General features: G+C 42.3%; 1 protein-coding gene across 1 annotated transcript in view; it reads left to right on the top strand.

Annotated features, from left to right (window-relative positions):
* Nucleotides 1-25445, top strand: part of LOC124794836 (cytochrome P450 9e2-like) — a 130072-nt gene extending 104627 nt beyond the window's left edge. The window contains exons 7-8 of the mRNA XM_047258501.1: nucleotides 6198-6473; nucleotides 25282-25445. Of these exons, the coding sequence (XP_047114457.1) occupies nucleotides 6198-6473; nucleotides 25282-25445 (440 nt within the window). The remainder of the gene's footprint in view (nucleotides 1-6197; nucleotides 6474-25281) is intronic.
* Nucleotides 25446-25705: the final 260 nt, after the last annotated feature.

Raw genomic sequence — 25705 nt, 5'->3', positions numbered from 1 at the left:
CATTATCTTACTGTCTTTTAATAATAAGTTCATACTTAAGGTGCAAATATTTTTCTGTTATTAACATGTTACATTTTACACATCCCACAAATCAGCTTTGCTTAGATCCTTGGTCGATATTTTATGGTTGGTTGGCTGGTTGATTTGGGGGAGGGGACCAAACAGCGAGGTCATCGGTCGCATCGAATTAGGGAAGGAGAGGAAGGAAGTCGGCCGTGCCCTTTCAAAGGAACCATCCCGGAATATTTAATGAATGATATCTTTGTACCTTTGCTTAATGATAATCTTTGCACTGTAAAGAAAAACACCAAGTGTATAAGACAAGCGAGGTGCTCAACATGAGTTTAAAGAATATTGTGAAGTGTGCTACAGTAACTTATTTGCAATATGTGTGGAATTCAAGAACATAAACATCGAGCTAGAAAACCACATGGAACACCACAAAACGAACTATCATCTACTGCAACATATGTAAGCGAAGAAAATTATTTTGCAGCACTTTAGCGTATTTTTATTAACGAAACAACAGATAAAGTGGCACTAAATACTCAAATATTCTTGTGCAGTTTGGAGCAGACGACAAGCTGTTGACCAAAACATCTATGTAATGAAAAATATTATCCATTTGTAGAAGGGCATGATAGGCCGAAACCGGCTAAGGGAACAAAATAAAACATTCAAAAAAGTATTTTTCGCTGGTTACGTCATTCACGAACTGTAGAAGTTATTTACGGACTGTCTAGTTTTAGCGTAACTGACAAGTTTTTGAAGGGGCGTTCTGAAATCAATGTTTCATACTGAAATAACTCTTAGCAGTCCATTGGTAGCATTCTCCGACAGGCTGAATCTTCCCACGAAAGTTTTACGAGTTACTTTTATTGCCTCCGGACAAGCCCATTTCACGAAATACAGTTACATGACAGAATAAGACGAACAGGCCATTACCCAGACTCCTCCCGCCATTTTCTTTTTCACGCAAAGATTTCAGTATTACGGCGTTTAGAAGACGGGTGTTTGATTTGCAGATGATTTCATAATAGTGATAGTAGTAGTAACAATTTTTTTTTCATTTGTTCCTTTACCATTTTGTTAGATTAATGTTAGACAAGTGAAATTATAGAGACGTGAACAGTTGATACCAAGTGGAGGAAATATTCAATCTAAAAAGAAGTATACGTACCATAAATAGACCAAGAGACTTCAATAAATCATCCAAATCACACTGTATACTTAATTTCATTTACAGTTACTGCAGATAATCACTGTCCACCATTTAAAACATGCACTGCACTACTAATATCGTTTCACTATTTCTCCTTTGCCGAACTATTCGTAATAGGTTCCTATGTATCAGCGTGTAATTGAAAATCACCTCGTATGGTTCCCTTGTTTGGTGAATGAATCTTTCTGGTGGCTAGCATGTGGAGTTTCTTTATGATCTGTAGACTGGATAAGACCAGATGTCCGTTCACTTTACTGGTTTTTTTCTGTAATTTTTATGTTGTGTGGTACTATATTATCTATACTGTCCCCAACATATAATGAATAATCATACAATAAATTTTTCTTTTTGTGGTTGTCCACATAGCTTCGATGCCAAAATAATCTCCTCTAGATGTACGAGCAAGAACAATCGTTGACCAATCACTTCCTCCACAGAGTTTAGGAGTGAAGTAGCCAAGGTCAGATTTACATTCCATAAATACAAAAAGAAGTGCAACAATGTGCTGATAACAGGCCACGAGAACATCGAAAGCCTCACGAGGCTGTGCTATGCATACCCTCACACCCAGATGTGTGAGTGAGATACTGGCTTTTGAAACGGGACCGTGGTAGCTTTGACATCATATCTCATCAGCGAACGGTACTGAAACGAACCGCACACCAGTTGGTTCGTCTGCAGTACCCCACTTCCGACACGTACGTGAAGCAAGTCAGTTCACGACACCATCACTACCGAATCGTGTCATAATGGATTGAACAACAAACGAAAGAAGTGAGAGTTATTTTTTGCCTTTCAGTTCACCTTATAACGTACCTACATTCTAAGGTGTATGTAAGGTTTTACTGTGACACGTGTATCTAATGTCACGCTGTTAGTGGAGACAAGACGTCGAATCCGAAGATCAATGTTTACTGACAGTACGCGTATAGTCTCAACCTGATCGCTATCGTACGGGTTACTGCGTACAACAACGACCGAAATGTAAACAAAATGGTAATAAATTAAGGTGTCACTGTAATTAGCCGAATTGTGAATGCCAGAATATGGCTTGAATGGATTTAGACTGCAGAATGAGATGGTCGCCAGCTCCAAAACGAGCAAAAACTTAACTTTCGTAAGTGACTGTAATGACTTTAAAATCGTGTAGGAAAGTAGCAACTTGACAAAATGCACATGCGCTAGCTTACTTGTAAAAGCCACATGAGCCATTAACACAAGAGACAATTTGGAATGTAATGATGTTAGTTACCGTTAGCCATAATCAGTAATCATCAATTACTAGCAACACTTTATGGAAGCTGTACTGTGTTATGTAACCCATGATTGTTATCTGTTCAAACAACAGCTGAACGTGACAAAAACTGTTCATCATTCTTTACTTTGCAAGTGATTACGTCTTATATTAATGCCCTAACAACTTTCATACATAGCAATAACTATTTTTCGGTACCAAAGTTATGTAGACGAACACATAATATCATTTACAAAATACAATATAAAATTCTAAAACTACCTTGACTACAAGGAAGCCAACATACTTCAGTAATTGAAAATGAATTTCAATTAAATCACTTTTAATTTAAGCTAATTATCTGCAGTAGTAGTGCAATACTCTCTGAATCTCTATAGTTACAACTGCTTTTGAACACAATAAGTAAGTGATTGAAAATCAACTGTAAATTTAACCACCTTTGGCTTCTTTTGACTATTTCTTTCACTTGGGACTACCTCAGAATTTATGCTGAAAAAATAAAACCCTTCTCATGGTTAACGACTCGGGCCAATGAAGTTTCTCTCGACAAGTTTGTTCCTTGACTAAACACACTATAGGGTTCACAAAGTTACTAGGACGCTGCTACAAAATACTGCTGGATCTTACTTCCTCGTGAGTTTCTTGTGGTGCGAAGTAGTCTTTATTATGATGCCCATTATTGACAACAGGCTCTTCTTGATTAGCTATCAGCTGGAGTAAAATTTTGCCATACTGTATTCTTCATTACTTCCAAAATCTTCTGGCGACCATATAGTGTGCCCACATACTTGCTAACCCACTTATAATTTGCCTGGCTACATATTACAATATTTTCGACACACTGTGCCCTAGAATTTGAGCGCCAACTACGTTCCTAAGTTATCTTATGTCCTCCAACAGTCACTCAACTCCGACACCTTCCCGTACACCAAAGCATCATCAGCAAACAAGCCCAGGTTGCTGCCCGCCCTCTTCGCCAAATCATTTATACGTATAGAGAATAATAACTGCGGTCTGTCACACTTCCGTGGAGCACTCCTGGCCATGCCCAAGCCTCGCCGTCGAGAACAACATACTCGATTCTATAACTTAAGAAGACTTCGAGATCTGTGAACTTATTCCATATGCTCGTAACTTCTTTAACAGCTTGCAATGAGGCTCCGTGTCAAATGATTTCCAGAACTACAGAAATATGGAATCTGCCTGTTGACGTTCATCCATAGTTCGCAGTATATCATGTGAGAAAGGGTAAGCCGAGTTTCGCACGAGCGATGCTTCCTAAAGCACTGCTGATTCTTAGATATAAGATTCTAGGTCTCAAGAAAACGTATTATATTCGATTGAGACTGTGTTCAAGGATTCTGCAGCAGGACGATGTTAGAGATATTGGTCTGTAATTTTTCGGATCCGTTATTTTGCCCTTTTTATATGAGCAGTCACCTGCCCTTTATTACAGTCTCTTCGGATTTTCCGCTGGGCGAGAGATTCGCGGTAAATGCGACCTAGGTAAGGGGCTAGCGCTTAGAGTATTCCCCGGATTCCATCCGCAGCTGGTGACTTCTTTATTTTCAACTCTTTCAGTTGTTTCTCTACGCCAATAACGCTTCTTACTATATCGTCCATAAGGGAGTCTGTTCGATGGTCAAACGACTGCTTCTTTTGTACGATTCTCCTGCGCGAATGATGTCTTCAATATGAAATATAAAACTTCGGCTTTCGTTTTGCTACCTTCAACTGCGGCACCAGACTGGTCTGTAAATGACAGGATGGAAACCTTAGACCGATTTACTGATTTTACATAGGATCCGAATGTTCTCGGGTTCTGTCCCAGGTCTTTTGGTAAGGTATGACGGTGGTAGTTATGATATGCTTCGCACATAGATCTTTTCACAGACGCATGAATCTCTACTAATCTTTGATTGGCGTCATTCACGCGTTCCCTTTTGAACCTAGAGTGCAACAGCCTCTGCTTCCGTATCTCGCTATTAAACCATGGTGAGTCTTTTGCGTCCTCAATCCACTTTCTAGGCACATAAGTCTCCAGTCCACGATTTAAAATCTGTATAAACTTAGCCTGTAATTTCTCTACGACCATCCTACTGGAAATAAGTAATGCCAGTCCATTGTCTAAATGAGTTGCTGACAACTGTATACCTGCTCTTTCTAGCAGAAACATATCCTAGCATTCTTAAATGATTTATTAACTTCTGTAATCAAATGTGCTATAATGACATAAGGGTCGCTGATCACCGTTTCTAGAACGACGTTGTCGTTAAGGTCAGACCTATTTGTAGCTACAAGGTGTAAAATATTTGCTTTGCGTATGGGCTGCTGAACTAGCTGCTCAAGACAGTTTTCGGAAAACGTGTTCAAAAGTACTTCGCACGACTGTCTGTTTATACCCGCTGCAATGAATGCATAGACATCCCAGTCTATACTCGGTAGAGTAAAGTCGCCTCCAACCAATATTGCGTGACCGTAGACTTTCTTTGAATGACTCTAGACCTATCAGCAGAATCGGGTGCCCGGTAATAACGTCCAACTATCAACTTGGTTTCATCTAGACCTATTATACGCAACTAGATAACTCCACTGTCACACTCAACTGAGACCTCAATGGAGACAGTATTTTTGTCTGTTGCAATGAACACTCCCCCTTCTATGGCCTCTAAACTGTCTTTCCGATATACGATCCATGACTCGCTAAATATCTCAGAGCTTTCCACTTCGTATTCCAGCTAGCTCTGAGTCACGAGAATAATTTGAGGGCGATAACTTTCCTGGAGGGCAGTAAATTCGGTAACTTTGTACTAATACTTCGACAATTTACTGATAAACTTTTGAGAGTCTAAGTGGTCTATGTGCGTGTCGTTTGGCGTTGTTGTACAGAGCACCTCAAACTACTGCCTAAGATAAAAAAAAAAGGCTTGCCTTCAGGAAGTACTCTGCTACCTGAGTAGTTCTTTCCTTTGAGTAGCGCACTGCTGACCTGTCAGGGGAGGTCCTACATTTGCGCACTCCATAATACATGTCAATAAGACACTCACAGATTCGAAGAAATGTTTCGTTCAGACCCTCCACTTGGCTCTAAACCAAAGGACCCCGATCAACTCTGCACAATGCTGGGAACTGTTATTTCTGCTTGCACCCCACGCGAAAGGCTAGAGGCCTTCAGCACCTGCGCCAGGAAATCAAAAGTAGTGGTACGGAGTACCCTCCGCCATGCGCCGTACGGAATTTCGATGTAGGTGTAGCTTCTTCGCAATAGCTTCTCTTCCCTCATCTCTACGACTGCGCGCACTTACGCCAACTGACTTTACCGACATGCCCAGCGTGTTTACTACCGCGATTTGAGAAAAATGATACTTATCCTATCAATTACATTTTGATAAACACTACTTACTAAAAAAATTCATTAATAGGTATATTTACAAAAAATGGTTATAAACTCGACAATTCAAGTATCTGAAAAGTACGTGAGGCAATGGGCTGTAGTCTTACAATCTGCCTTCAATCTCTGACTGTTCGCCGACCCGTCTCCGATGTTCTGCGCGACGTTTGCGTGACCACGAGTCAGGGCGTTCGCCGGCCCCACCCACCTCACCATCACTTGCAGCGTCTCGCGGAGTCCAATCTACGCCCAGGGATGCTCACAACGACCACCTGTAACCTTTTGAGGAGTAAACACCAGTTTCCGCGGCCGCGCCGCTGTGTTCGCAGAGAGCCTGCGCATGTACGCGCCGCTGCCGTCCCTGGACCGCCAGTGCGTCCGCCCCTACAGGCTGCCGGCGGCGGGGAGGGGGAGGGGGAGCTGTCCAGGGCTGGAGCTGCGGCCCGGAGACGGCATCTGGCTGCCGGTGCACGCCATCCACCACGACGCTCAGTACTTCCCGGATCCCGACCGCTTCGACCCGGAACGCTTCAGTCCGGAGAACAAGCACCTCATCAAACCGTTCACGTACTTTCCGTTCGGCTGTGGACCACGTTTCTGCATTGGTAAGTAGTTTTTCTGGCTTTCCCGTTTGTAAATCTCGTTCGTTTCGATTCAATACGTGAGTGATTCCAGAAGCGTCATACCGTGTAACATACGACTGGGGCCGTCTCAGACATACACAACGGACTCTCACAGTTCTGACAGGTGTGTATCAAGACACACAGCGCGACTTTATCCGTCTAGTAAATTCACCAGCCAAATTAATAGTCGCCCCTTTAAAAGAGTACGTTGGTCGCTTTGGAGCGCTGTAGATGATGTAAAAGAGGTACCAGGTCACATGACCTCCCGCCGCCGATGTAGGTAATGGCAATGAAATAGTATGTAAGTTCCGCTAGACTGAATGGAATCAGCGCAGTAACACGGGTCGACGTGGCAGATTGGTTGGTTGGGTGGTTCGGGTGAGGGAAACAAAGAGTGAGATCATTGGTCACATCGGAAATGGGAAGGATGGCGAAGGAAATCGGCCTTGCCCTTTCACAGGAACCATCCCTGCATTCGCCTGAAGCGATTTTGGGGAAATCACGGAAAACCTAAATTTGGATGGCCGTACGCGGGTCTGAACCGTCGTCCTCCCGAATGCGAGTCCAGTGTGCTAATCACTGCGCCACCTCGTTCGGTCGCAGATTGGCAGAAAGAAGTTACCGTATTTGGACCTGCCCATGACAATACTGTGGACGACCGTTTCTTGGTGTATCAGAACGGACTGTCAAACACCATTACAAGGGCTGATGTACCAATCGTAACCACGTGACATGGCGTAAGGACAGTGGTCGTAAGAACACTCCAACAGACTGGAACTTGATACGACTTACATGTATCAAGTCCGCAGCTCGTGGTCGTGCGGTAGCGTTCTCGCTTCCCACGCCCGGGTTCCCGGGTTCGATTCCCAGCGGGGTCAGGGATTTTCTCTGTCTCGTGATGACTGGGTTTTGTGTGCTGTCCTTAGGTTAGTTAGGTTTGCGTAGTTCTGAGTTCTAGGGGACTGATGACCGCAGATGTTACGTCCCATAGTGCTCAGAGCCATTTAAACCATTTTTACATGTATCAACCATGAAAATCGGTATCAAACCCAACAGGTAATGCTACTGCCGCTAAACGGGGGTACATTTCAAGCAGCTGCCACTCTGAAGGGACCTGTATGTAAATCGATGTCTGGAGTCGGGAACCACGCAAAAGAGCAATGCTCACATTGCCAAAAAACGTTCCACGTCGTCATCAGGCAAACAGGACAGAACACGTACGGTAGCTAAAAGGAGGAGTAATATGTAATACCGACGTCGAATGCATCGATGGCCCAATGAGACATTTTATCCGCCGTTATGGAGTGCAGTTCGCGGCGGCGGTGAGTCTGTGATGCTTGTGACGTGTTTTTCGTACCAAGACTCGAGCCAGGATTATTCAGGTGAACCAGGATGTCAATTTAGCATCGTCCATGATCCGGTGTTACTCTTTTTTCTGCATCTTCATGATGAGCATGCTGCAGACACATCAGTCTTCCAAGATGACAACAGCCACGTTCACAGGGCTGTACGAATACGTTCCTGCTCCGACGAACACTGAGGCGCCACATCGCCCTTCGAATGACCCGCTCAACGACCCCCATCGTTGTCACACAGACGATGTCTGGCGCCATTTGGAACGGTGGCGGGAAGCGTGATGGGTGATGTTGTTATACGGTGGAAGTGTTTATTCAAGAGTCGGGCCAACAAAATGAAACAATTCACCTTATTTGCGAATTACCATTACCTAGTAGCAAGTATCACTTTGATTTATATAGTGAGACTAAGAGATGACGGCGGGGGTGGCCGAGCGGTTCTAGGCGCTACAGTCTGGAACCGCGCGACCGCTACGGGCATGGATGTGTGTGATGTCCTTAGGCTAGTTAGGTTTAAGTAGTTCTACGTTCTAGGGGACTGATGACCTTAGAATTTAAGTCCCATAGTGCTCTGAGCCATTTGAACCATTTTGAACTAAGAGATAACTACAGTGAACAGATTCTGAATGATGCAGGTTGCAGTAGGTTTCGGAGATTCCCCTCCCCCCCCCCCCCCCCGCTACACACACACACACACACACACACACACACACTGAAACGTCCCCTTAGAACAATTGTATACGAGACTGTGCTTAAACTGCCACAATATTTTTAGCGCAACGCAATCTGACTTTCAAAAATCCCTACAAAAGAATGGCCTTGACTAACATTAACCTATACGTTTCACAAATCACTTACCTCACCAAAAATCTTCGTTACTCGAACTACTGCAATACAGCGAGCGCCACTACTGCCAGCTAAATAAAAGATTCAAATTACTGAAGGCACTAACTACTGATAGGCATAGTTAGCAAATGAAAGATTTTAATAGAGAACAAACAATGTATTTACCTTAATAATCATAATATATATAGCAGTTCATGACATCCAGTATCACAAATTTAAAAACTCCGCCATCTCTCTCCCCACATCCACCACTGCTGGCGGCTCACCTCCAACTGCGCAACGCTACGCGCTGTTCACGTCCAGCTGCCCAACACTACAATGGCAGACAACAATGCGAACTAGCCACAGACTGCACACAGCACAGCCAGTGATTTTCATACAGAGCGCTACGTAACGTTGCCAATAAGAAAACATAAACAGCCTACTTACATAGACCCCATGCTCCCCACAAAAAATTTTACAAATTTTTTTGGGCAGTGGCCAATAATGATTTGATAAAATTTTTCATAATTACAATAACAAAGATATCAAATTCACACACTTATTGATACAATGTTGGTCAAGAGCTAAAATTTTCTCACAGTCCATAAAGACAGTCCTGATCATTCATCATAATAGTAATTACAGTTTTTTTTCACAAAGTCTGATTAGTAAAAGAAATTGCACACAGAAGTAGTGGATTTCCATGAAGAAAGTAGTGTTGTCCTTCCAACGGAAAGACACCAGTTCTATTCAGTATCTCCTTATCAGTTACGTGATCTACGCATCTAATCTTCATAGCACCACATTAAAACAGCTTTCTGTTCTCTCCTTGTCTAAACCGTTTATAGTCCACGTTTCCCTTCCATAAATGGCTACACTCCCTAGGAGGACTTTCAAGAAAGACTTTGTGACACTTAAACCTATATTCGATGTTAAAATATTTCTCTTCTTCAGAAACGTTTTTTCTTGCCATTGCTTCTGCACATTTTATATCCTCTCTACTTTGGCCATCATCAGTTATTCTGCTGCCCAAATAGCAAAACTCATATACTACTTTAAGTGTCTCGTTTCCTAATCTAATTCCTTCAGCATGGCCTGGTGTAGTTCGACTACATTCCATGACACTTGTTTGGCTACTGCGTGGAAGCTACTGAAATGTGGTGCTGCAGAAGAATGCGGAAAATTAGATCGCGTAACTAATGAGGAGGTACTGAATAGAAACGGGTGAGGAAAAAAAAATTGTGGCACAAACCAGCTGAAAGTATCAGTTGATAGGGTACATATCGAGACGCAAAAGGATCGCCAATTTAGTACCGGAGGGAAATGTAGGGGGTAAAAATCGTAGAGGGACACTAAGAGATGAATACAGCAAAGAGATTCAGAAGGGTGTAGGTTGCGGCACTTGAAGGCTTGCACAGGACAGAGTGGCATGGAAATGTGCATTAAACCAGTCTTCGGCCTGGGACATTGTAGTACGGTTATCGATTAAGGAAAAAGAAAGTCAAAGATCAAACTGATACTGGCTATTAGATAGCGGTAATTCGCAAATAAGGTGAACTGTTTATTTTGCTGGCTCGACTCTTGAATGAATACATCCAACATATAAACATCAACCATGACTACCTAATTCGTCAACAATGCACGTTAAACTGATTGGACAATATTCAAAAGATAAAAGTGTGCAGCGTGTTCCAGAAAAAAGGGGCTTAACGATAGGCCAAAACGTCGGATCGCAAGATCCTGCAAGAATGGCGCGGACTAATATCCAAGAACTTTTAGCATCGTCTTCATATGGTACCTTTCCTACTGACGTCTGCAAAGATCGAGCAGGTTTAGTGACAGTCGCTATCCCATCGCTCCGGTAATTTATTCAGTTGTTTTACCATGAACCTGTTTCATACACTAGTGACATTCCAGTTTTTGTTTCGGTCAGCTCTCCCGAATTAATATGGTTCACTCACCGTTCCTTGTTCCCATTGCAGGCGATTGACAGCGACGCTGGCACACTGCCCAAGTAAGGCAAGTCACCGACTTTACCCTGTATAATCATAAACAAATACACTATCACATACAGCGGGCTTTCTTTTCTGGTGTGGGCCATAGCTTCACAGAATTAAACCAAATGTAACTCCAGTTCTTCTGTTCTGACCTAGGGCTTTGGGAGGGTATCTGTTGGCTGTAAGGCCTATCCCAGAACAGGAAACCTCCGCCCAAATACTTCCAATTGTGACTTTCACTATTAGTCTACAGGGTTGAGTGTGTAACCTGCACAACTCTGTAAAAATGTTCAACCTGGAGGTCTCGTTCAATAAAACTTTAGTTGTCGCCTTCATGGGGGAAGACTATAAGAGAACCAAAATGTAAATAGACAACACAGCCTTCGAGTAAATACATTCAGATACACAGGGTTCATCATGTACATTTTCGGCTACATTCTAGAAAACCACAAGCACCACAAAATCAGAAGCTTCAAATAAGTCACAAAACTAATAAATGCCATCTTCATACCATCTCCTGTTCAGCGGTACACCAGATTCAAACTATACAACACCCTGGCCGAACATACCCTTTTGTATAGCAGCGAAGCTTAGACATTCCGTAGAGATGACGAACGGAGGCTTAAGAGATGCGGTTAATGAGAAGAATCGGCTACACACTCTATAATAGCAAAATAGAACTACATAAAACTTGGAAAAACCATATACTATGGATGAAGACCGGCAGGATCCCCAAAAAATCTTCAAGTGTCAGCTCTGCGGTAGAACAGATGCAGGAAGACCAGCAGGGACATGGACCGAGACCATAACGCTCACTCGCTAATACCAGATAGGAAGAAGAGGAAGAGTGCTCCCCCTGCCCCACTACCAGCTCGCCTGGTACATGGGTAATTGCCAGAACAGCAAGTCGTTCCTTGTTGCCTAGGCCTATTTTTTGCCGGTCACGGTACATGGGAACGAGGCATATCATGTACAGAGGGGTTCAGAAAAATGTAGAGACTCTTTGATAGTCAATATCTTCGGAACAAAATGACATATCGTTGCAATATTGCGCGGTAGCATAGTCCATTGTTTTCTGGCGCGCGTTTTCCAGCAGACGACAGTGCAGCAATGAATGAAGTAACATTGTGGTTTGAGCGATGCAAGGCCGTATTGAAGTCGTACTGGAAGTACGAAAATAAGATGGGGGTACAACGACAATGGCGTAACGTGTACGTAACTCAGCCGCCAATAGCTACAACAATTCATTGTATTCAGGTTCAATTTGAAGCTGACGTTACTGTCGAGGATGTGCATAAGGAAAGGTCTGGCCAACTAAAAACATCAACAAGTCCAGCTTCCAGTGCTACTGCGTTGCACCATTTTACTAGGTCGTCTCAAAAGTCGGTGAAACAGGGTGCACATGGAAAAGAAGTAAGCCAATCGAGCATACGACGAATTGTGAAGACTGCAAAGTGGAAAGTGCACATTCCAAGATCGGTGCATGCTGTGAACGAGGACGAGCCGGATCGAGCAGTGGTGTACTGCGAGTGGTTTGAAGGCATGCTTTGCGAGAATAACCGGTTTTGCACGGATGGTTATCTCGTCTGACGAGGCGCAGTTCAAACTGAACGGTAGTGCCAACCGCCACAGTTGCATGTACTGGGCTCCTGACAGTCCTCTTATTCACGTGGACAAATGTGTTAATCCGCTGGGTGTCAATGTGTGGTGTGGTCGAGCGATTTGATTGGCTCATTCTTCTTTGAGGGTTCCGTAATTGGTTAGCTGTATCTTGATATGCCGAAAACATCGAGTTTACCCGCCATCCGATAGGTCTTTGGAAACGAAAGATTTCACCTACAACAAGGTAGCACGCCGCCTACTTGGATGAAAATCGAATAGAACGATAGTTAGGTCAGAGAGGAGCTGCTGAGTAACGACCACAGTCTGCAGACTTTGCAACTCTTGACCTATGGGGGACCTTAAGAAATGAACTTCGTCAACGGAACACAGCTAACTGAAAGGTCTACGACAAACTGAAACGTCCCCTTAGAACAATTGTACACGACTGTGGTTAAACTGACACAATATTTTTTTAGCGCACCGCAATCTGACTATCAAAGATCACTGCAAGAGAATATCCCTGAGTAACATTAAACTATACCTTTCAGAAATCACTTACCTCACAAAAATCTTCATTACTGGAACTACTGCAATACAGCGAGCGCCACTACTGCCAGCTAAATAAAAGATTCAAACTACGGAAGGCACTAACTACTGATAGGGATAGTTAGCAAATGAAAGATATTAATAGAGAACAAACAATGTATTTACCTTAATAGTCATAATATATATAGCAGTTCATGACAAATTACAAAACTCCGCCATCTCTCTCCCCACATCCACCACTGCTGGCGGCTCACCTCCAACTGCGCAACGCTACGCGCTGTTCACATCCAGCTGCCGCTGCCCAACACTACAATGGCAGACAACAATGCAAATTAGCCACAGACTGCACACAGCACAGCCAGTGATTTTCATATAGAGCGCTACGTAACGTTGCCAATAAGAAAACATAAACAGCCTACTTACATAAAGAAAACATAAACAGCCTACTTATATAAAGAAAACATAAACAGCCTACTTACAAAACCATCAAGGCCTCCAGTGCGCCTACCATACCAACAACACTGACAGCCATAGTTCGGTCAGTAGTTCAACTGCATTGACCTTGTTTGGCAGCTAATGGGGATCACTTTGAATACATAAAATAATCTTCCCCCGTGCAGCAGCTTTAACGGTATGTCATTTTGTTCCATTCCGGACCCCTCAGTACAAGTATTTTCTTCTTACTACTGTCTCAAATGAAGAGCATTAGGAAAATAACGTGCTTTCCCACATTATGAAACTGTTCAGGAGAGCAATTTTAAAGCTTGAATGATAATTTCAGGGGTACTAAAGGACAGAACTAATGAATACTGAAGTCATTAGAAGGACATGTTATACACTTTAAATTCAATACAGATTGGTTCTTAAACATTTAAATGTTGGTTTTATTGACTGAATATGGACAGTAATGGCATGCATCACAAGAGAAAAACGTTTAGTTTGTTTGTAGCAGAATAGACGATATTGCAAGTAAAACTGTATTTTTTGTTAAATATTGTGTCAGATTATTTTGTAGTGAAAAACAGTGATTGAAACAACTCAGAAACTTCTGTTTAAACAAATTATCTTCGTCTTTTTAACTTCATTAGATAAAGTGATAATAAGAATAAAATGTAATATCATTTTGTCCCAACATACACCTCTCGTGTAAAACGCTCTAGCTTCTTGTCCATTATACTCCTGCAAAACCTGGAGGTCCTCATACTTTTCTTTCAGTGTTGCCAGAGGTCGCGTAAAGACAATAATAATAACTTATTATTAATAATATTATTATTATCAGCATTATATAAAATTATTCTAAAATAATATTTTATTATATTTGTATAGTTTACATCTGTAAGCAGGAGATGAATATTCTCCAGACTTCTACTCTTGAAGTCTCTATCAAGCTTTTACCACCAATGAAATCGAAGCTCCATTATAAGTTTCTCGGTTTTGAATGATGCAGAGATGTTTTTTGTGATGACTACCTGTCTGGCGGGTGTTCTTAGAAACGAATATTTCTTCTTCAGAAATATCTTCCAGTGTTGTATCTTTATTGACCACCATGACATCAGTAGTTCACCCTGAGCCTCAAGCATTATCCGCACCCAGTCGATTAGAACATCAGCTACTGATTTTGTGTTAAACAGTCCCATTTTTCTATCACATTGCATAAAAGAGTATCGTCTAATAGGGGAAGCTACTTTCAATGTCTTCAAAAGTTTCAGTTCACTCACAAGATAATTAAGATACCTTAGTACAATATAATATTCTTGTTCTGGTATGAACACAAATCACAAAAGACTTAAATATGTTTGACTTTCCTGAGCAATAATTCTGTTATGAAGTGATTTAAAAAGGAAACAACTTCATTGGCGCCTTATCTTCTAGTATTTTTCTTCCACTCTTAAGTTGTTCTAGTTGCTCTTTCATTAGATGTAGTATTCTGTAAGTTGAATGGAATAAATGGCACATAGCCTTAGAACCCCGATATCCATTTCGAAGCACCTGGTATAACATTGTTTTCTTTGTATACTGTGTCTTCCGTTAGACAGCGATAGTAAAAATATGGCGACTAGTGAACAAACAGCTTTTTCTCGTTCAAAGTTTGCAAGAACTGAATACATTGTTACAGTGCAATGTGTGTTGTGTATTAAGTTCCATTATAATCCTCCAGGTGACAATAACATCCGTAGATTGTATCATTTTGAAGACACTAACTGTCTTTGCAAAAGTAAGAGTACAGGGCAACCAAGAATGACAAAAGGAAGTATTGAACAAGCGGACTTTCAAGCCTAGCCGCAAGAACCCGATTTGGAGCGCAAGTCGTGAATTATCAATCTCAGTGACGTCTGCATCGAGACTTTTAAGGAGAGGTTTAAGCTACGGCCTTACAGTTCACAACTTTAACAGGTCTGAAGCCTACAGAATACAGTTTGCGTCCAACTTTGCAAACGAAACGTTGCTGTTTGACAATGAAGATTTTCTGGATCGTATCTTCTTCAGTGATGCATCGCCATTTCGGTTGGTTGTAAATGTGAACATACACACTTTGCTTGTATGGCGGTCAACAAATCCCCACGAGATGGTGCAACTACAACGAGACTCCCCTAACTTGAAAGTTCCTTGTGCCATGTCCCAACGGAAAGTATATCGTCCTTTCCTTTTGTGTAAAGCAACTGTTAGTGGTGTTTCTTGACTTGATGCGCTACAACTGTACCTCTTGCCTCAACTGGAAGAACCTGAACCACAGAACTCTATTTGGCGGCAAGCCGGTGCGCCGCCTCACTGCCGTCACTCAACACGCGGCTGGTTAAACGACACGACACTGTTTGTAGCCGAGCGCTGGAATGGCTGGGAGGGGCCGGATGACCGAGCTTGTTTCACATGGCCTCCACGTTCACTCGATCTAACACCGTGCGATTCTTACCTTTGGAGATTCATAAAGGATCACATGTATGAGCGTCCGCTAGCAGCTGATCGACCCGACTTGAGAAACACGATTGTAGTAGTTGTTGCAACAGTTTGTAACGCCGGAAATGCATATCCTCCTATTTCCATCTATTGTAATATAAATTTTTTCCTTATTTTTGTTACCTGAAGATATGACATTTCTGTGTCTTTATATATATTGTAATTGTTTTACTATATGTGTGTGTGTGTGTGTGTCAATGTATAATTGGTTTGTTTTGTAAATATTATTTGTATTTTTACGCTAGGTCTTGCCTAGGGAAAACTATGCTATCGAACGATTACGTCGATAGGTCGTATGTGGAACGGAAGTGTGTAGGATCTTTGGTAGTGTGAACTCTGCCGCATGGAGCGCGGGCAGAGGCAGAGTCTGGCTGGAGCAGGGCGGTGGAGCAGGTGTGTTGTGTGAAGCTCCCGCGAGATGCCGCGCTTTCGGGGTTTGGCAGCATGTAATTGCGCTCGACTTGCGATGATAGTTTCTGACACGGTGTCGCGGACGGGAAGCGTTAGCTGGCGCACATCAAGAGCCCGTTTCGCCTGGTGACCGTGTCGAGAAGAAGGCGCGCCAACATCCACCTTCTGCAACAGCGACGGCCGACAATGAGTGACTGTCGCCACCTCCTCGATCGACGACTTCAAACCTTCAATCAAACAACAAGGAAGACTGGAAGCACGTATTGTTTTAGAACTGTATGGCAGACCTCACCTTTTAAAATTTTCCCATTTGCCTCACAAAATTACAGCAACTTAGCATGAATCTTTGTTGCTCATTGTCCCAATTGCATTACCAAGCAGGGTCCCTTCCTTTTCTGAAATGAACCCGAGTGTCGTTGAAATTCATACGCCAGCATTAAAGTAATATCATTCCATTTCACTGATTTAATTTCAAAGTTCAGTTAAAGTATTCATAGCTGGCTACAATATTTAGATTACACAAGCACGAATTAGGAGTGCGAGTTTTGTTACCGTATTTTAGCTTACCTGTGACTGCAGCTCAGCTTGGTACGTACTAAATTTTACTATTGTTAATTGTTCAGAATCATTTAATTCAAGTTCAAAGTTAAATTTGTTATTTCTAAATTGCGTAGATTCAAGTAGCTTTTGAAATGATTGTGATGATGATGATGATGTTTGGTTTGTGGGGCGCTCAACTGCGTGGTTATCAGCGCCCGTACAATTTCCCAACCTTTGCTCAGTCCAATTTCGCCACTTTCCTGGATGATAATGAAATGATGAGGACAACACAAACACCCAGTCATCTCGATTTGAAATGATTGTTGAAGTAGCCCAAGAATAACCTTATTTTATTGAATTTCGTAGTGCTTCAGAAACAAAGTTCACTATTAATTTCAGTCACTAAATTAACTTTCAGTTTTCCGGTTTTATTAATTCTTTTGCTAAATTAAGTCAGAGTGAAGCGAAATTTATTACTTCTGACAAACGTTCAGTTTTCAAACAATATCTGTCAACCTTCAGTTGTCACGCTTTTAGTGCTAAATATATGTGCATTAATCTTTCATTTTCAGTTATTATAGTAGTTGTCCATGGGACTGGCGACCGTAATTTTTCTATAATCTTAAATATCTAATTAACGCCAATTTATTGTTAACGTAACGACCGCACATTAACTTTCTTTATTAACTTTACCCCTTTTCAAAATTAATTTCCACCAATTTCATTTGCATTTTTCCTTTCATTTAGATGTAACTCTTTCCTCCCTCTTTACCGACAGATTAACTTCGGTGACGATTGCTTTTCCCAAATTTCCATTATGTACACGCGGTTAAATTTTTCATTGTCATTAAGGTCGATAAGTGAGGGGGAGGTTACAAGACACACTGATTTGGGCTTGAGAGGAACTCAACTATCGACTAGATGTGTGTTGTGAGACGAATGGTGTTCACATTGAATGCTTTTAAGAAAAACTGTATGAGTTGTTCTTTCAATTGATGTACTACTTATAATTGGAAGTTGAATGTAATAAATCCTACAAAGCCTTAAAATCCCGACATTCATTTTGAACCACGAGGTACTACGATGGTATTACAAGTGGAATTTTTGCGTTCAGAGTGTTGCAAATTACTAGAAATTTCATTTAATTAATTATTACTGACAAAGTCTGCAATGTGTTAATATAGATTCAAAAGTTCAAAAAATCATGTACAAATGCCTTTTCTTCTACAAGGTATGACTCATTTAAATAATTTATTTCTGGGCATCTCCTTAGACATCCATATGCAATACTTATCATATATGTGTTTGATCGTCATTTCTTTAAAAATCGTCGATCGTATAATTTTTATAACCAGTTAACGATTGGAAATGTTATATTATGAAAAAATTAACTGTTTACTTGTAACACTTTCTTACTTTAGTCCCATATTTGTTTCTAGTCACAGAAACTCGTGGTTAGTTGTTTTTCATTTACTGAGATTTTTTCTACAGCTAGCTCTGTTCATTATCCATAGTTTTATCACTATGTCATATCTACAAAACGATTCTGTTGTGAGAGCAAAAATTTATGATTTGCACAGTTTGTCCAATTTATTTTGTTTATCATCCTCAAACATTTTAAAACTGGTAGCGTTTGTAAGGACTGTCGCGTAATACAGGGTGAAGCGTCGATCCATCGAAGAAATAATGGACGAATTTACATAATGCACATCCAAGTTTATTGACATTCTGTGTATACATTTTCATCGTACTTCAACACGACCTCCGTCTGTTTTAAAGCATTGCTTCCTTCGTTGAGGAGCAGACATTAATGTAATCTGAAATGTGCCTTATCTAATAACCGACGCTGCATCCCTGTTTCGTGCACTTAGAGCCTGAAGATCGCTTCGTTTCGTTCATCCTTCACTTCATGTACCCACAAGCAGAGGAGTCAGAGGGTGCCAAGTCAGGTGAACGCGATCGCCATAGTCTTGGTGAACCTTTACCTGTCCATCTGCTGGCGAGTTTTCCATTTACGTACTCATTATGACAGCAAAATTTGGCCGTCCTGTTGGAAAAAAACAGTATGAGATATGCCTTCTTGCTGAAGTCGTTGTTTCAGGAATTGCTCCATCATATCGTGGTATATGTTTGCTGTAACTGTTTTTCCGCAAAAATGAATCAAAATCATGCATTCACTTTTGGAGTGCCTATTTGCCATTCAGTGATAGCGTGTGGTGGCTCGATATCCCATATGCAGCAGTTATGTTCTCAACCTTTCCGCAAATGTAGAACGTGGTCTCATTAATAAAGAAAAAAATATTACCCATTAAGTGTTCGTTGTGCGCAACTTCTGCCAAATCGTAACAAGCAGTTTGGCGAGCTCCGCAATTTTCGCGGCCTAACTTGTGAAGCACCGCAAAGTGGTACGCTTGTTTCTTTAGCATGAAGTATGAAACATCCAAAATCGTTGATTTTGGCGCGTCTAACTCATTGGTTAAAGGTGATTTGATGCATTGGAATTTGCTTCGATTGTTTCTCTGACACGCTGAAGAGTGTCTTGTGGTTCTGGAGGCCTTCCAGATCGTGACTCACCTCTTGTTGGTGCCGGCTTGTGAAATCTCGAAGTAAACTCAGGTTGCATCTCCAGACTGTGCAATCGCGTCATAACAAAAGCCACACATTCTTCTACCGCAAGCATTCTTCTCGATTGCTCTTAAAAAGAAAAAATAGGCACTGAAATGTATTATAATTATGTATTATGTAAATGCAGCCATTATTTCTTAGAAATGGATCGGGACTTTATGACCAATATGTATTACGTTCAAAAAATGGTTCAAATGGCTCTGAGCACTATGGGAGTTAACATTTGAGGTCATCAGTCCCCTAGAACTTAGTACTACTTAAACCTAACTAATCTAAGGACATCACACACATTCATGCCTGATGCAGGATTTGAACCTGCGACCGTAGCCCTCGCGCGGTTCCATACTGAAGCGCCTAGAACAGCTCGGTCCCCCTGGCCGGCATTTCGTTCAGTAACCCATATTTCATTGCGTGTCAAAGCAAAAAAAGTTGGGATTATTGGAGAATCAAGTAAACAATTATGATTGATTTTAATCTGATAATTAACAATAAAATATAATGGTCACAATGTTACCATCAGAAAACAGGACTGAAACTTCAAGTTTATTTTAATGCTCAATTACATATCATGGCTCACAGATGCTACTGTATTTCTTCATCAAAGGTCAGGTTTCTATTACACAGTGCGACGGGGCGGTAAATAAAGTGCGGTTGAAGAGTTCACACGAATGTGCATATACAAATGTTCGTTAAAAAATGTTAATGCAAATTTTGTCTCTCACGTATGTGTCAGGGAACGATTTTCACAGTTGGTGCATTAGTACACTGTTCCACGCTCGCGCATTATAATTTTTGAATTAATATTCATGAGTACAATTTATGCTAGGGAACAAAAATTAGGCGATTGTTATAGCAAAATTAGTTTTTTCACGACACGGTTCTATCACTATTTATTGGCGTTGTCCTTTTCTTTCACATACTGAAATTAGCACTGGTGAGACGGTTTACGGCTTTACTTTAATAATAGTTTGACTCCGAGCCCCCAATATCAGTAATGTAAGCTGCTATAATCGAAAATTGCTCAATCAGTTCGAACAGAACCGCAAGTCCCACTATCCTATTTGTTCTAGCAGTTTTGGCACGAAATCACAGATCGCCACATGTTCACTTATGCCAATGTATACCTCGTAATTCGTACACAGACAAATAATCGTAGCACTTCCAATTCACCAAATATATGCTTGCACACTTGCGCTATTAAACAATACTCTTTGTCGAAATAAATCGGCGCGAAAAACATTCTTACTCAAACGACCACATGGGCCACCCAAAACTTGGACTTGCTCACCGCCCACCGGCGCCCCGACTGCCGTACGACTGACCAACGACTCACCCCTGGCCAATTTTTTTTTTTTTCCTTTATTGTGTTTCAATTCCCCATCGGGGCGGGCTGGCAGCAGCACAGGCGCTGCTCTTCAGCCGAAAGACAGTACGAAACAACAGAAGACATTAAAAAACAGCAAAGGAGAGAATAAGGTGAACATAGATATAAAAAAGGGGGAACAGCATGGAAGACAAAACAAAACAAAACGGGGTGACTGTAAAATGGAGATAACAAAAAACTGTTTAAAAGTAGCACATACAAAAAGCCACACACGGCGACGGTTAAAAGAACACAAGGCACAGTATGACTGGAGCATAAAAGTAGCGACGGATGGCATAGCACATAACGTAACACTGACGGCGAACCTCAAGGCAGCACACAATTAAAATCACACCTCTTGACGCACACGAGTAACAGCACTAAACACAACACTGATGTGGCACACTGATGATGAGCAATACAGAGGATCTGCCAGGCGCAAGGAGAGGAGGGAGACCTGAAGAAGGGAGGGAGGGGAAGAGATGGGGGAGGTGAGCAGGGGGCGCACGGGAGAGGGCCAGGTAGGGTGGGAAGGAGAGAGGCAGGTATGGGGTGCAGGGTCTCAGGGGAGGGGGGACGGAGGGAAATCCGCTCTGGGAGAAGAAGGAAAGAGGAAAGGGGGCCCTGGGGAGGGGGGGGGGGAAACAAGGCCAGGTTATAGTTGGAAGGAAGGGTAGATGTCACGGCGAAGTTCGTCATCCGGGAGGGGGAGGCGTTGGAAATTGCACTGATGAAGGAGATGGAGGGTGTGGAGGTGGAGAGAGGGAGGGATACAGCGATAGAGGCGCGGCAACGGGCGGGGGGTGGAGAGGAAGGAGGAAACCAGAGGGTGGGGGGGATCAAGTCTGCGAACAATGTACAGGAGGCGGAGATGTTGGAGGAACAGGAGGAGGTGGGGGAAGGGGATCAGTTCATACAGGAGCCGTGTGGGGGAAGGAAGGCGGATACGGAAGGCAAGGCGGAGCGCAAGGCGTTCAAGGATTTGGAGGGCCGTGTAAAAGCGGGTGGGGGCGGAAATCCAGGCAACGCTGGCATAACAGAGGACCCCTGGCCAAGATGGCCGCTCGCTTATATAGGCCCGGATGTCCAACCCCCTGGTTATTTGAGTACCAGTCTCACCAGTTAAGATTACAAATTTTGATACATACAGGGCTATTACAAATGATTGAAGCGATTTCATAAATTCACTGTAGCTCCATTCATTGACGTATGGTCACGACACACTACAGATACGTAGAAAAACTCATAAAGTTTTGTTCGGCTCTAGCCGCACTTCAGGTTTCTGCCGCCAGAGCGCTCGAGAGCGCAGTGAGACAAAATGGCGGCAGGAGCCGAGAAAGCGTATGTCGTGCTTGAAATGCACTCACATCAGTCAGTCATATCAGTGCAACAACACTTCAGGACGAAGTTCAACAAAGATCCACCAACTGCCAACTCCATTCGGCGATGGTATGCGCAGTTTAAAGCTTCTGGATGCCTCTGTAAGGGGAAATCAACGGGTCGGCCTGCAGTGAGCGAAGAAACGGTTGAACGCGTGCGGGCAAGTTTCACGCGTAGCCCGCGGAAGTCGACGAATAAAGCAAGCAGGGAGCTAAACGTACCACAGCCGACGGTTTGGAAAATCTTACGGAAAAGGCTAAAGCAGAAGCCTTACAGTTTACAATTGCTACAAGCCCTGACACCCAATGAACAAGTCAAACGCTTTGAATTTTCGGCGCGGTTGCAACAGCTCATGGAAGAGGATGCGTTCAGTGCGAAACTTGTTTTCAGTGATGAAGCAATATTTTTTCTTAATGGTGAAGTGAACAGACACAATGTGCGAATCTGGGCGGTAGAGAATCCTCACGCATTCGTGCAGCAAATTTGACAAAAGTTAACGTGTTTTGTGCAATCTCACGGTTTAAAGTTTACAGCCCCTTTTTCTTCTGCGAAAAAAACGTTACAGGACACGTGTATCTGGACATGCTGGAAAATTGGCTCATGCCACAACTGGAGACCGACAGCGCCGACTTCATCTTTCAACAGGATGGTGCTCCACCGCATTTCCATCATGATGTTCGGCATTTCTTAAACAGGAGATTGGCAAACCGATGGATCGGTCATGATGGAGATCATGAGCAGCTATTCATGTCATGGCCTCCACGCTCTCCCGACTTAACCCCATGCGATTTCTTTCTGTGGGGTTATGTGAAAGATTCAGTGTTTAAACCTCCTCTACCAAGAAACGTGCCAGAACTGCGAGCTCGCATCAACGATGCTTTCAAACTCATTGATGGGGACATGCTGCGCCGAGTGTGGGAGGAACTTGATTATCGGCTTGATGTCTGCCGAATCACTAAAGGGGCACATATCGAACATTTGTGAATGCGTAAAAAAACTTTTTGACTTTTTGTATGTGTGTGCAAAGCATTGTGAAAATATCTCAAATAATAAAGTTATTGTAGAGCTGTGAAATCGCTTCAATCATTTGTAATAACCCTGTACATCCGTCGACAGAAATAAGTACACCATCGGAACCGCGCTAAAAAGTAAATCTCATTTACTGTATTACATTAATTTGTAGGATTATTCTATCGTCCGTATATCAAATTTTAGTTTTTGCAAAATTTTGCCACTAAGCGCAAATTTGTTTGTTTACATCTGTGCTGCGAAGTTTTAACATAGAACTGCATGTAGCAACATTTTTGGCGTAATCTATAGCGATCTACACATTGCGCTGCTCAAAATCTGCATATCTATAATAATTAATTAATTATGGGCGATAAATGTTAATAATAATTTGCAAACAATGAAAACTTTTGCAAGTTTCATGTATAGTATAACTTAACTAGTTTAAAATACGTCTGATGGCACCCAAAATATTATATAGTGCCGTTCTTTACGTCATGAATTTTCTATTGAGTTTTATTAATAATTTTGCCTCAAAGTTTGTTTATTGCTCTTTACGTGCTTAATTATTTTTGAACCTTAACATATGAGTACGGCACTCGACCCGCTGTGACGAGACGTTTTTAATGAGTGCTCGCTCATCCCTGTACGTTGTTTTTTACTATTTTTATTAATCTTTCAGTATTCCTGATATTAACCGATTTTGAGGTTACTATAACTTTTGCGTCTCGTGACTTGAAATAAAGATCGATCTTTCAGAAGGTGCATATTGCTGACCACAGTCCACTGCCGCATCGCTCTTCGCCGTAAGCTACACAGTTTTCGCGGAATGCGCGAAAAACCAAACAATGCCCCAAGCTGCGGGCCACGTGGCCGCCCGGCGGCGAAGACCATCCCACCGACTCGTTGCAAATCTCGCGCGGGCGCGCCACGCGCTTCCGCGAATCGCGCACCGTGTAGCGCGCTCGCTCTCCACAAAACAGTCCTTGCATACTAGACCTATTCACCTAGTAACGGGTGGTTTGTACCGTCACAATACCCCCACTTGCTAGCGCATGCACGCAGTAAATGCGGCAGCAAGTAACACCAACAGAACAAGGACCAAAAAACGAAAAACGTCAGGTAAATATCACCACTAAAATGAATACGTCGAAAACTACGGTCACTCGTTCAGAAGAATGGATATGTTTTACAGTATCTAAGACGAAACAGTGCATATAGGTCAAAGTTATGTATTTTAGAGCCCATATTTAACACTTTTTTTGTTTTGATCCATATTACCACCTCTGAAATTTGCGTAAATTACAATTTTAGGAACAACAGTACCAGTTCGAGTATTCCAAAGGTATCAGAACGATTTTTGCTTATAATTTTCGACTCGGCCTTTTCGGACTAGGGTGCCTTATGTCAAATTGATGCAGTTGCCCTCCTTCATCATACCTGAAAGTTTGTAGCGGAGCCACTCTGAACCCCATTAAATAGCTGGGAATAAAGGTACGGAACGATTTATAGTGGAATGTTCAGATAAAACGAACTGTAGCAAAGGCAGATGTCAGACTGCAATTCATTAGAAACATCCTCAGGGAATGTAGTCCACTCGGGAAGAAGGCAGCTGACAAAAATCTCATTCGACCGTGACGAGTATTGCTCGTCAGTCTGGGATCCTTTCCAGGTAGGGCTGATAGAGAAAATAAGATCCAAATAAGAGCAACGCGTTTCGTCACAGGTTTCTTTAGTAAGAGAAACCGTCACGGTGATGCTCGTCCAACTATAGTGATAGACGTTACAAGAGAGGCCGTTTGCGTCACTGTGCCGTTTGCTATTAAAATTCCGAGATCGTTCTTTCCTAGAAAGTTACCCACATTGCTCCTTTCTGTCTCACGAAGGAACCATGTCTTTTAAATTAGATATAGTTCACACAGGGGCCTACCAGCCACCGTTCTACAAACAGTACCAGCCGCCATACGACATAAGATGGCGTTCAGAGAATAAATATAGTACCTAAGTCCCAATTAAATAAAAGACGGGACTGCTTCTCCCCCTTCAGTATGGCAAAACATACGCCTGCGTGCAAAACGAGCCCTGTTGGAAGAAGCTGAGAGAATGATACTCTTTAATCGAAATTTTTTCCTGTTTTTACGTATATTTCTCACCTGCTTGCTCATGTTTTGTCGTTGCAGCTCAGAGGTTCGCACTGATGGAGACAAAGGTGGTGCTGCTGCACCTGCTGTCCAGATTCAGCCTGCAAGTGGTTCCCGAGACTCCGGTGCCGCTCAAAATTCAGCCAAAGCCAAATCTCTTGATCCAAGGTGGGGCTTGGCTGGGCCTTCGACGCCGGACTTGACTGATTGAGTGCAGAAACGAAACTTAGTCTATGGCGACCTCAGCAGTGTATCACATTAAGCGTAATGTACAAGAAAAACCGAAAGTTAATGCCACTTATTGAAATATTTACTTGTTGGATCAAAGAAAAGTTTCATATTATGCGGTATGACATTAACTGAACTTTGCTGTTTTAAAATAGCCAGGGATATTCGAAGTATACCGCCATATTATTCACTCAGATGAGTTTTCGAGGTAATTAGTTTTCTTGCTTTCAGACGA

The sequence above is a fragment of the Schistocerca piceifrons genome, chromosome 4 (assembly GCF_021461385.2).
Source record: "Schistocerca piceifrons isolate TAMUIC-IGC-003096 chromosome 4, iqSchPice1.1, whole genome shotgun sequence".
NCBI classification, from domain to species: domain Eukaryota; kingdom Metazoa; phylum Arthropoda; class Insecta; order Orthoptera; family Acrididae; genus Schistocerca; species Schistocerca piceifrons.
The sequence above is the reverse complement of the archived record's forward strand: the minus strand, read 5'-3'. Positions and strand labels throughout refer to the sequence as shown.